We start from the raw sequence: 12,370 nt of genomic DNA, 5'->3' as shown, positions 1-12,370 counted from the left end.
TAAAGTAAGCAAAGAGGTATCATAAATTCTCACAGAACGTATGTAGTTTTTGTGTCCTTTACTTCTCCATTGCCTCATATTTTCACTTTTTTCGTGGCCGCAGCTCACAGTGCACACATCACAGAATGTTCCAGAGCCGAATGATTTTGGATGGAATATCGAGTGATGAATATTCACCAATGGTCGAGGCGGATCCATGGGATTTGGATCAGCTGCTCAGTGGTGAACAGGTAATGACAATTTTTAACAAAAAAACAACAAAAATTGCATAAAAGCGGTAAATAATCATCGACAACCAACGAATTTTGTATTTTTTTAAATGAGACTATTGTTATTTCTCGGGTGTTCCTCCTTATCTTGAAGGCGTTTATGTATATCATAGAAGCGTCCGCAACTATAAGTTAGGGTTTAACTTTTCGCAACTATAAGTTTTCAACTTAATCTCGGACGTCTGGATGAAATCTATGCCTTTTGGAAGAAGACTTTCTAAAGCGTTCTAAATACACCCTACAAAAGTTTCAGCGGCAGAGGAGCACTTTAAACTAGATAAAAGTCGATTTGAAATTGCTATCAGTGAATTTTTTCCTTACTTTAGAGGCTCGTATATTTTTTGATTTGAAAAATCCACACTTGGAGCATACCAACTGGTCCGAATCTACCGCTAATAGTAGGGTACACGCGTTCCCCGCTCTCTCAGAGGGCACTCTTGCATATCGTTAAGACGTCAATTGATCACTTCTTAGCACGCTTCACACCTTGGAGCGCACCTTCATATCTCTGAAGCTCCCTTGCCTACCGCTCGAACTCCCTTCTCAACACCCACCTGAATGGTACAATTTGCGCCCGGCTGATCCTAGTCAATTTTCCAATTTTGGGTGTCCACAAATGAGCCGGAGCACACACGAGAAGGGGGTAGGGATTAATTTGGAAATTGACTGAGTAGTTGTGGGGTGTGTGTGAGACGCGACGGACCCATCAAATAAACTTTCTGTGGAAAATAGAGAGTAGAGAGTAGAGAAATGAAAAGTGACAGAGCTCTTCAGGAGATTAGCAGATCACTTTTTCGGCTATCCACACGGAATTAGGTGAGAAATTACCTCTTTTTGTAGGGCACGGTAAAGGGTTTCACGATATGTTAAGATAAAATTAAAGTTGCCGAAAGTTTGGAAAATCCCCTGGAATTCTCTAAATTTTTTAAACTGTCAAAAAGTCTTCATAAGAGCCAAGGGTTGCAGTGTTCGCAAAAAAAATCAACTCTAAGAACTTCACTAAAACTTCCTGATATTACCTAGCTATAATCATTGGCGAAAGTTACTTAAACCTGTTGATGATTTTAGAGTATTCCACAGATTTGTCAAAAATTGCATAAAATTTACCAAAAGTTATCAAAAGTTTGTTAAATGACAACGGTTGCTTGTTATGGTATCTGCCCGCAAGCGCCCCGGTGTTAATTTTTCTACTTTTTTTTTTGGACTTTTTACGTTTTTCCAAACATTTTTTCTGTTTTTGACTATTTTCATGTATATCCTTCCGCCTGTTGCAAAAGTTCGGCTGTCCTCCATCTCAAAAGTGAGTCCGCGTGAAATATTGCCTCCCATTCGCCTCCCTCGAGGGACCTTTTTCCAAAAACTGAGCTTTTCCGGATGATGATGATGAGCAAACGTTTTTAAGAAACTTCGTCTCATATTCTACTTCCCGATTCACTCAATTTTGGTATACTTTTGGAACATTTCCAAGAAAGAGAAAAAAAATTTCAAAAACTTTTTTTTTTGAAAGTTTGTCAATTCATAAATCAGGAAAAAAATGCACGTAAGTTATATATTTTTACCAACTTTTTTCGAAAAAAAGGAAGACAAGTTTTTCTTATTAAATAAGAAAATTTAGGCAGGAAAATGTTTTTGTTTGTGCAAATTTGATTTGGCACCGCCCGTTTCCCTAAGCTTCCCCCTCTCCTTTTGTTTTTTGGGCCTTACTGCCGTGGTCAGTTTTGTACTATCTTTGATTAGTTTTTGGCAGAAAGTATTTTAACAGTTATTTTAGCAGTTTTCAAAAAAAAAACAAGGTTTTTAAAAAGATTTTCAACAAAAAACAGTTTTCCAAAATATTACTTCTATCGTAGTTTCCGAAATGAATTTTTAGTTTTTATATTGAAATTTATTTTTGAGTTTTTTGAATTTGTTTTTGAAATGTTTGATTTTTTTTTCGGAAAATTCAAAACATTAGAAGCTTTCTTCAGCACCTCGATTTCTGAAAATTTTGGGTACACTTTTATGCTCTGAAAATTTTAATTCAAACGTTTTTCGACATTTAATTTTTTTTTCGGAAAACTTTTTTCCACAAATGAGTCAAGTAAAACATTTTGAAATTTCAAAATTAGTTCCAAACATGTTTTTAAGAAAAATTGAAAAATTTTTTTAAAACTTCAATAATTCAATATTCATTCGTTTAAAATTTCATTCATATTTCTCTTTGCAATTAAATAATCCATTTGCAAAGCTACTTACCATAAAAAATTTCAAAAAAATTCGCTCCAAAATTTTGAGCCATTTTCTCGCGCTCCGCCCCCCATGAGACTTCTCATCGTGTTCTTTTTTCGTTGGGCGATGAAATTCATCAAAATGTCCCAAGAGTGTTGTTATTGTTCGGCTCAATGCTAAAAAGAAACAGAAAACTCATTTCTGGCTTCGTCCCAGCCATTGATGGAGGGGTAAGGCAATTCGCACCCCGTCCGAGTTTTATGACCTTTTTTGACACTTTTTCGACGTTGTATAGGACATAACGAATAGTTTAGCATAAAATTTGTATAGTTGTAAAAAAAATGTTGAAATTTTAATAATTTTCGTTCTTGAAAAAAAATTTCAATTTCCCCCGCACTTTATGGTTTCGGTTTTCGTTTCGGGTCTGCTAAAAACTTTTTTTTTTATTTTTTAAGTTTTGCACAACTTCACAAGATGCATTTCCATTTATAAAAAACTTCAATTTTGTTTGAAATACAAATTTAGGCAGGCCCATCGAAATTTTCCTTATGAGGAATGTTGGTAAGACCAACCTTTGTATGAACTTCTGTAGTTTCACTTTCACAATTCCCAAATCTCTCCGATTTAGATGCCATTCGTCACCTCTCATCTACCTTATACCCCCGGACGGGTCGGGATGTTCACCCGACCAATGCATCAACGACATTATCATCGCAGAGAGCAGGATCAGAACGAGAATGATGTATTGATTATATATGATTTTTATGAATGTTTTTATGAATATTCAATCAAAACGTAGAAATATTAGCTTGTCTGGTTTTTTTCTCGGTACACGCTTTTTTGCAAAATTTGAATCCCTTTGGATTGGCAACGCGGTATTTTGTAAACTTGCGATCGGGGTTCAAAATCTCGAACTTTTTTCACATCATTTTTTCCAGATAACCTCTCGCCCAATGGCAACATGGAAAACCTACGCCCGGATAATCCTCGCTCACGTCAGTCTTATTGTCTTGTCGGTTGTCTATGTTGGATTTGGAGCGTTTCTCTTCTATCAGTTGGAGCAACCGAATGAAGTTGAAGTTCGAGCTAGGAATATCGAAAGGTTCAATATTCACAAACGACAAATGATTGAACATTTATGGGAGATGAGGGAAAGCGGTATTGGACAACGTAAGTTTTTTAGACTAGAATTTTGAATTTTAGCAATAGGTAAAATCGATTTTTGAAGCTTTTAAAATTTATTGATTTTCTCAAATTAAAATTATTACGTAATTTTTTCTGAAAACGTAAATATTCAAATAATTTTTAAGATTTGATATTTTCGACATTTCTTTTTTTTTTAAGTATAAATATATTTTCAAAATTATTGAGTTTTTAGGGTTGTTCAAACATTATTGTGTACTCTTTCGGGAACTAAACAATGTTATTGGAGCAGACTTTTTCCAAATTATCTATATACTTTAAAAGGACGGTTGCAATTAATCAATATTTTTTGGAAATTTTCAGAATTGTTGAAAATATATGAACAAATTTTTTTGGGTTTTTTTTCAAATTTATTGCTTTTTCAAAAAAAATCTGCATTATTACCGACTTTTCTTGGAACTTTCCAAATTAAATGTTCCATCGTTTTCATTATCTCTAAAAATCATCGAAATTTCCAGACGTGGTGGAGGATCTGGCTGTAAAATACGTAGACAACGTCACTCGCATTCTTTTCGAGGCATTTGACACCCATTGTATAGGAGCTAAGCATCTGAGACCCGGCGGAGAGGATGAAGACGTGAGTTGGAGTCTGAAATGTTTATCTGAAATTGAATTTGCACTGTGTTTAAGTTTCACAAACTCAATTTTTAAATTTCAGTACAATTGGACCTACATGACAGCTTTATTTTTCACTACAACTCTCCTCACGACTATTGGTTACGGTAACTTGACCCCAGTAACCGGAAGAGGAAAATTGCTCTGCATCCTATACGCACTTTTCGGTGTCCCACTGATCCTTATAACTGTTGCCGATATCGGAAAGTTTTTATCTGAAAATATTGTTCAATTGTATACTTGGTGAGACACTTTTTTTTGAAAACTTTTTTAAAAATCCGAAATTCAGGTACCGAAAGCTTCGGGAAAAGTGCTCAAAACAAAAATACAGTGTCATTTCCAGTAAGGACGATAAGAATAAGGAAGGGGACCTGAATCTGGTAAGAGGGTCTAAAAATGGTCTAGTAGTGGTTAAAATGGGCAAAAACAGGCAAACATTTTTTGAAATTAATAAGTACATTTCGAGTATACTTTTGAAATCAGCCAATATCGGGTACATTTTTAAAATTCGGAAAAAAAAACGAGCGATAAAACCGCCCGCTAATCACCGGCAACTTGCCCATCTTTCAGCTTCTACAAAAAATTCAATTTCTCCAGTAAACCAAAAAAAAAACTTGAAAAAAAAACAAAACATTTTGTTTTTTTTTCTTTTTTGGTCTGAACAAAAAACTAAAAAAAAACATCCAAAAAATTCATTTTTGCCAAAAACACCAAAATAACCAAAACAATCGACCACTTCACCCTCGAACACTTTCCAATTAGAACTTTTTAAGGATCATTTGGAAAACTACATCTCGATTCCTATATTCCTAATTGTGGCGATACTACTCAGCTACATAACATTTGGAGCAGTTGTTCTGAGTATGTGGGAAGGATGGGATTTCTTCTCTGGATTCTACTTTAGCTTTATTACAATGACGACTGTCGGATTTGGTGATATAGTACCATTGAAACGGGAATATTATATTTTAGACTTATGCTATATTATTATTGGATTATCGATTACGTAAGTTTGTGATTTTGGCTATTAGTGCCTCGAGTCTCAAAAAAACTGTAGTTTGTAGTTGACAAATTTCAAATCGTTGAAAATTTTTGCCAGTTGCGTTATTTTATATAGGTAGTACCAACAAAAAATTTCCAGCACGATGTGTATCGATTTGGTTGGAATTCAGTATATTCGGAAAATGCATTACTTCGGAAGAGCTATTAAGGTAAGAAGCTAAATTTTTAGTCCTACTAAAATTTTCTAGGACGCCCGATTTGCTTTGGTAAACGTCGGCGGGAAGATGGTTCACGTGCCGGATTTAATGAGATATGCGAGTGTTCTACAACAAAAGTATGGCCAAAAGAAGACCCATGACACAATAATTGTCAAGGGAGCTTATGCTCCAAAGGATCTGAGCAAAATACGGTGAGAGGACTCGGTTTTTTTCTTAATAAAAAGAAAAATCAATTTAAATTTTTGTATATCTAGATTCGTATAACAGTTCAGTTACAAATTAAATATTTCAAATATTCATTTGGTATTTACTCTGATAAGTTTTGATATCTGAAATATTTTGAAAACTCGTAAATTTCCAGATTTATCGATTTTGGAGCATTGGCCTCAATTGAAAGTTGGCAATCGCTATGGTCAATTCTCACTGGAAGAACTCAAGAAGTTCATGTTTAACTTATTTTTAGATTAATTGTGTTTGTTTTTTTTTTGTTTTAACGGGTGTTTTTTAATTAATTTTTTAACATGAAAATAAATCTAAATTTTTCAATTTAATAAATACATAAAGTATTTTCAAAGTTCAAAATATGTTGCATCAAGTTAGGTTGCCTTTGGGTCCAGCAACAAAAACGCGGGTACTGTATGAGGTACGGAAGGTTAAAAAACTATTCAAGCTTGCCATGACTATACTTTTTCAAAGATTGCTGTAAGTTTAAGCTGAATTTTTGTTAGATAAACTGGAAATTTAGAGCGATTTTTAACAATGTAGAAACATTTTTGAGGTACTTTAGGGTTTTGTGCCGGGACTTCAAAAAAAGCATTTAATTGTTTTTTCTTGTTTATCTGAGAAGCCCTATCATTTTCCAATCTTCACCATATCTGATTCTGAAATTTCAACGAATTGCGTTTGCTCTTCAACAGCTCCCCCATAAAAGTAATTAGTGTTTCTCTCTAAAGAAAATGAAGAAGGGGACATGCTCTTCCTCCCCGTTTGACACACTAATTAGTGTCATTTTCCATGTTATTCTTGTGGTTATGCAAGTCTAAATAGGTACTAGAACATCATATAGTTGTGGATTTTTGAAGATATTAAGTTCTCTGGCAAAATTTGGTCTGCATTTTTTATCAAAGATTTCCCAAACCCAGTAATGAAATGCACTTCAATAATTTAACATTTCTTCAAATTTTTTCAGTTTTTTTCAACTACATAGGTATATCCGATTTTTTTAGCATTTATAGGAACATATTACAAGAAGTGGATTGTAACTTTCACTAAAAATGTTCAGATAGAGGTTCGACAAATTTTTGAGTCGACGGTGAATTTCGAATGGTCAGTGAGTTTCAGCAGTACACCAAAATCTTCCCCGTCCTCTTCGGTTTTTTCTTCCGGCCACCCGCCCAAATTTAGCTGGGAGAAAATCCAATTCCCGAAACGCGACGAGGAAAAATAGAGAGTCACGACTTCTTCCTCCCGGTTTTCTCGATTTTCTTCGTCTTCTGTTTGTACATTTGTATCCCCTTTTTTAGAAAAGAAAGGGCCCCCGTCAGATATACTTTTGGCAAATTTGGAAATGAAATTTGTGCTCTAATTTTTTTTTGTTTCGTCCTTTTTCTTATGTTCTTTGTTTCGGTTGGTTTGGAAAAAATTTGGAAATTTGAAACAAAATTTTTAAAAAGAAAGTTTTAGATTTGAGTTTTAGTTTTAAGCATAAAATAAAAATAAATACTTTTGAGTTTTTCGTCCAATTTTTTTACCGTAACAATTAAAGTTTTAAGCATTCAGCAAAAATTATTTGAAAATTTTATATATGATATATCAGTTGGAAAATTGAATTTAATTAAAATTTCAGACAAATTTTTGGGCCGCAGTATAAGTTTCTCATATAAGGAAAACAAAAAAAAAATTCCCACAGTAGTAATCAATTCCGCCACTTTTTTGTTTTTCTAACTCTCCAGTATTTTATTTTTCAGTTTTTGGCTTTTGGCTTTTCAATTTTTGTTATTTTTTTACAGACATGCTTGACAACTCAAACTCAAAAACAAAATAACTCAAAAAATTTTGAAACTGACGATTTCTCATCCAAAACTTTTTGGGGAAATTAAAATTCCCGCCCAAATTAACTAAAGACAATATTTTTTCAAATAATTTTTGCGGGAAAAAAAATTCCAGTCTTCGTACAAATTTTGCTACAAATGTACAATGTAGTCGTTAAAATATTGTTAATTGGCAGGAAATTCATATTTCCAAATTTTAACAAAAAATAACTTTGGTAGGAAATTCAAATTGTGAGTCTCCCGGAACATTTTTCAGAAAATGTAAAAATACCTGAATTTTTCGCCAAAATTATCTCCGTCTCTTCGTCCTATAAATTTTCTCCCAAAATTGTGTGTGTGTTCAAATCAAAAATTCCGTACTCCATCCCTTTCTCCTTCTCTTCGACTCCAAAAAGAAGAAGAAACGTAAAATCTGCCATCTTTTTCTTCTTTTTTCTTCCGAAAAAGAGGATATCTTCCCCTCACTCTTCTCTATTTGCACCGCCCATCTTCTCCCTTTCGGAGCTCCGTGAGCCCAACGGGCATCTCTGGTTTCCCCGGGGAACACACGTTGACGATGGCCTTCGTTGTCTTCTTTTCCTTCATTTTGTTTTTCATCGCTTTGAGTTGGCGGGTTTTTGAAAAATTTAGGTTTTAATTGCCGATTATGCTGAAATTTTTCAAAAATGATAAGGAATTCCTGAATTTTCATCAATGGCCTAACTTTTTCATCAATGACCTATTTTTCAATAAATGCCCCGGGATTGAAAAAAAACCTAACTTGTCAATAATTGTCTATTTTTATATCAATGGTCTAACTATTTGATCAGCGGCATAACTTTTTGAAACATGACTTTTTTAAATTAATGGTCTAATTTTTCAAAGAGTGGCCTAACTTTCCATTTTCAGGAAAACCAGATACAAAAAGACATGTGACACTATGCGACTAATCATATTAGTAATCTCCATTCTCATATCAAATGCAGGATCATTGTTAAGGAGCTTGGAAGATGACAGTAATGAGTGGTACGTTTTTTTTTTAAAGAAAAAATATTTTCAAAAATTTCAAAATTGAAAGAAATATTTGTCGTAAGTAAGTATTTTTTATAAACATAATTATTTATAATAAAACTTAAAATGAAACAGAAATAAATTTATTTTTTGAAATTTTCAAAAAGTTTTTCGAACTTCAAAATTTGAAATTCGTAAAAATTATTTTTAATTTCTTTAAAATTTTCATATTTTCTTCTCAAAATACTACATGCATCTAATAATTACAGCATGTTCAATTGTCCAAAACGAGCACGTAATGTTAGTGTTCCGCATACGGAGAAAACCTGCATGGGAGACGACGCGATTATAGGTTTGGTGACAGAGAAAACATTTCCAAACATTTGTCAATCTTTTTCAGCTCAAATTCTCGACGGATACAACAAGCTGGACTTGCCAGGCGGTGGTCATGTCGTAGTCTCCATTGAAATTTGGGTTCAGGAAGTGTCGAAAATTATAGAAATTACGTCAGAATTCGAGCTGGACATCTATGTGACAGAGCGATGGACAGACCCTTCTCTAGCATATTCACATTTGAATCCTTGCAAGAGGTAGGTAGTTGTTGAGATATCAAAAAGATATGAACACATATGTAGAAAATTTAATTTAGTGCGTTTTTTTATGGTAGCTTGTACGGCTACGGAGATATAAAACATTTTGAGCTGAAAAATTTTGAAAGTACCATTTTCGGCAAATCTTGTAGCTACCTAAAATTGTCAGCTAGCAAAATAATTCTGCTAAAAAATTTTTAGTAGTTGCCGAAACACTGTGATAATATCTTTGTTCAGATGAATAAAATAACTCTTATATCTTTAAAAATTGTCAACATATTGAACTTTAGTTTTTCGACGCTTTCTCAGTGACCAATTTTCTGAGAGCTTTACCAGCTTCAAGGAAATTCAATTATCTTGTAATTTCAGCAACATGTCCGTTGACGGAGCGACAATTCTCAATAAAATCTGGAATCCGCATGCCTGTTTTGTGAATAGCAAATTGGCAAATATTCATGAAAGTCCTTTCAAGAATATTTTCTTGCAAATTTATAGGTGAGCTCTGGTTTTTTGAGAAAATTTTGGAAAATGTTGGAATTTCCAGCAATGGCTCAATTTGGCACAACTACCGCATCAAACTGACTGGACCCTGCTCTAGTACTTTACGGTAATTGAATTTCCCGCTCCCCGTGTTAATTAAAACATTTTCAGAACATTCCCAATTGATCAGCAGAGATGTATGCTGTTCTACGAGAGTTTCACGCATAACACGGATCAAGTGAAAATGGAGTGGATAACTACAGTACCACCGATTACGATTCTCAAAGGGAACATTACACTGCCCGATTATGTTCTTGTCGATTTCTCGTCGAGCAGTGAGCTTAGGGTGAGTTATTTTTGACAAAGCACGAGAATTGTGCAAGTCACTAGAAATGCGCCAAGCTATCAGGCATTTTTAAAACCATGAGAAACGTCAAGATTAGCAATATACGAGAAGCCACTAGAAATTATTTAAATTTTCAGCTCTACCCTCCCGGAATCTTCAACGAACTAATCGCCACGTTCACTTTCCAACGTCTCTACGGGTTCTATATTCTACAGGTGTACGTACCTGCATACATTTCCGTTTTCATTTCATGGGTCTCTTTTACACTTGGCGCTGAGCAAATCCCCTCGAGGACTACTGTCGGCGTCAACTCCTTGCTGGCACTCACGTAAGACATCTTGACAGCCACAGGTGGAGTTTTAAATTTTGCAGATTTCAATTCGGAGCGGTCGTGAATAATCTCCCAAAAACTTCTGATGTCAAGGCAATTGATGTTTGGATTTTGAGCTCAATGGCTTTCATTTTCGCGTCATTAATTGAACTGGCAGTTGTTGGGTATTTGTCGAGAGATGGGCAGCATGGAAGTATTAAGTGAGAGTTTTAATATGACAATAGCTTCCTGAAATTTTATTAGTTCAAATTAATTAGTAGTTAGTTGCAAACTTCTCTGTGCTTCTTCTCACTTTCCTACAAACTTGGCCTTACAGATGTCGGTGCTCCTGGCTGTGCATGAACTGCAAAGACTGGACGGCTCTGAAAATAGATCAGGTAGGTGTCAAGAATTGCGCCAAGGCACGGAAAATGCGCCAAGCAACAGCGAGCTCACATGGAGTCAGAATGTCTCGTTTCGGTTTGATCTCTATTAAATGCGGGAGAAGAGACGCAGACATCTCATCAGATTTCGCATGGTTAAGAGCGTGCGGACGTCACAGTTTTCTGGAACGATATTCCCGCCTTTTTCGTAGATCAAACCGCAATGAGACACTCTGACACCACGTGCGAACTGTTATGGTGCATCGGAGCTTATTTCGACGCAACTCGTGTGCAACATTCAAATTTTCAGATGTCCTCAATAGTATTTCCGGTCAGTTTTCTCGCGTTCAACATTTGGTACTGGTTCATATTTCTCGGGTAAGCCATTATATCTTCCAGGCCCCTCTTATGTGTCCTAAATCTGGCATGTTAAATGTCCTTACAGTTTTCTTTTCTCCAAATCTGTGTCCTCGGATGAAATGTCGACATGAAAGAGAGCATGGGTAGATGTGTAACCAGCAAGAAAGTATGACAAAATTCAAATTTCCGCCAATCATTTTTTTTGGTTAATTTATGTTCAAATGTTTATTTTGGCAGCTTTCTTATTCTATTTTTGGGTTTTGGTTTTTTTTTGAGTTTGAAACCATTGAAAAAAATTTCGCACCACTGCGGGGATTGAACCGTGGGTGCAAAACTCGTAGGCACAAGCTCTACCGCCTGCGTCATTTTTGTAAAGTTTGCTAAGAGAATGGCGAGGACGCAACTCCAAAAATCCCATTAACACCATATTTTACGAGAAAATTCAAAAAATCTTATATTTTCAGAAAACTATTGGTTAGAACTATCTAAATATGTGTCACCACAACTTCTCTCTGTCACTCTTGTGTTGTCTCTGTCACTCTCTCTTTCTTTCTGTGTCTATCGCAATCCACGAATCACAACGAGACTCTCCACTGCTTCTATTACCGCTTCTTGTGCACCACTTTTTTTTCGGGCAAGGCTTTTATAATTTTTCCCCTAAACATTCTTTTTTTGTAAAAAAAATAACGTTTTTCGCTGAAAATTGTTTTTACAAAATTCTAAGTTTCGGCTTCAAAGCTATACAAACGAGTTTGTAGCTTGACATTTTTTGAATATTTCAGTGCTAATCTTGGGAATTTTCAGGAAAGTCACTCGGATGAACAAATGGTGAAGAAATTCGATAACTTTTCACTTTTTCATTTTTAAATAAAGTTTTGATACATTGTCAGTAAATTGACGTAATAAATTGGGCCACTATTTATGATATTTTATCATTTTAGCACTATAGCCTTTTTTTGGAATATTTTGAGTTTTTAAGAGAATGTATAAATAACTTACCGATCAATCTCGCATTTGTCATGTTTCACGGGTGTTTTATCTTTAAAGATCGATGCACCATAAATCAGTGGGTGTTCTATGGTGCACTTTGTATATAGCCCAAAGGGTTTGATCACGTGGGTTACTTTATTGAAGTAAGCAGTGGAATGATAACGATGGAGGTGGGTGTAGAGGTAAATGGTAATGTTTCAGGAGGACGTCTCAAATGTAGGATAAAGGTGAACTCTCTTGTACACGAGTTGGAAGTGAGCGGAGCAAATGGGCACATAGGAAAAACCAAACAGAGGGTGAGAGAGGAGAGCTAGGGAGAGGAATATTTTATAATTATTATTGTTGTTAAAGGATT

At 34.9% G+C, this 12,370-nt stretch overlaps 2 protein-coding genes and 1 non-coding gene across 6 annotated transcripts; all 3 read left to right on the top strand.

Moving 5' to 3' along the window:
• Positions 1-132: 132 nt before the first annotated feature.
• On the top strand, positions 133-6,096 carry twk-40 (Potassium channel domain-containing protein; the record flags this gene model as incomplete). Of its 3 annotated transcripts, none has more annotated exons than NM_001268276.2 (9): positions 133-230; positions 3,416-3,647; positions 4,139-4,257; positions 4,339-4,538; positions 4,585-4,675; positions 5,069-5,301; positions 5,437-5,506; positions 5,546-5,706; positions 5,877-6,096. In NM_001268276.2, 9 exons carry the CDS (start codon positions 180-182, stop codon positions 5,965-5,967), a joined length of 1,248 nt encoding a protein of 415 aa, NP_001255205.1. The 3 variants fall into 3 exon arrangements, with proteins under 3 accessions (NP_001255205.1, NP_001255206.1, NP_001255207.1); NM_001268277.1 differs by lacking the exon at positions 133-230 and adding an exon at positions 3,106-3,219 and having other exon boundaries at positions 5,877-5,967; NM_001268278.2 differs by lacking the exon at positions 133-230 and having other exon boundaries at positions 3,431-3,647; positions 5,877-6,021.
• A 2,389-nt stretch (positions 6,097-8,485) lies between these two features.
• Positions 8,486-11,945, top strand: acc-4 (the record flags this gene model as incomplete). Of its 2 annotated transcripts, NM_001392232.2 has the most annotated exons (12): positions 8,486-8,571; positions 8,826-8,908; positions 8,957-9,146; positions 9,516-9,641; positions 9,691-9,753; positions 9,798-9,972; positions 10,110-10,300; positions 10,345-10,503; positions 10,620-10,680; positions 10,976-11,043; positions 11,490-11,659; positions 11,830-11,945. In NM_001392232.2, 11 exons carry the CDS (start codon positions 8,486-8,488, stop codon positions 11,512-11,514), a joined length of 1,227 nt encoding a protein of 408 aa, NP_001379219.1. In that variant the 3' UTR covers positions 11,515-11,659; positions 11,830-11,945. The 2 variants fall into 2 exon arrangements, with proteins under 2 accessions (NP_001379219.1, NP_001407497.1); NM_001420560.1 differs by lacking the exon at positions 11,490-11,659 and having other exon boundaries at positions 11,830-11,942.
• Positions 11,946-12,092: 147 nt separating this feature from the next.
• On the top strand, positions 12,093-12,113 carry 21ur-13175. The gene has a single exon (NR_052831.1).
• The last annotated feature ends 257 nt before the right edge of the window (positions 12,114-12,370 follow it).

Source organism: Caenorhabditis elegans, chromosome III (assembly GCF_000002985.6).
Source record: "Caenorhabditis elegans chromosome III".
In the NCBI taxonomy this organism is placed as follows: domain Eukaryota; kingdom Metazoa; phylum Nematoda; class Chromadorea; order Rhabditida; family Rhabditidae; genus Caenorhabditis; species Caenorhabditis elegans.
This window is presented reverse-complemented; position numbering and strand designations above follow the sequence as displayed.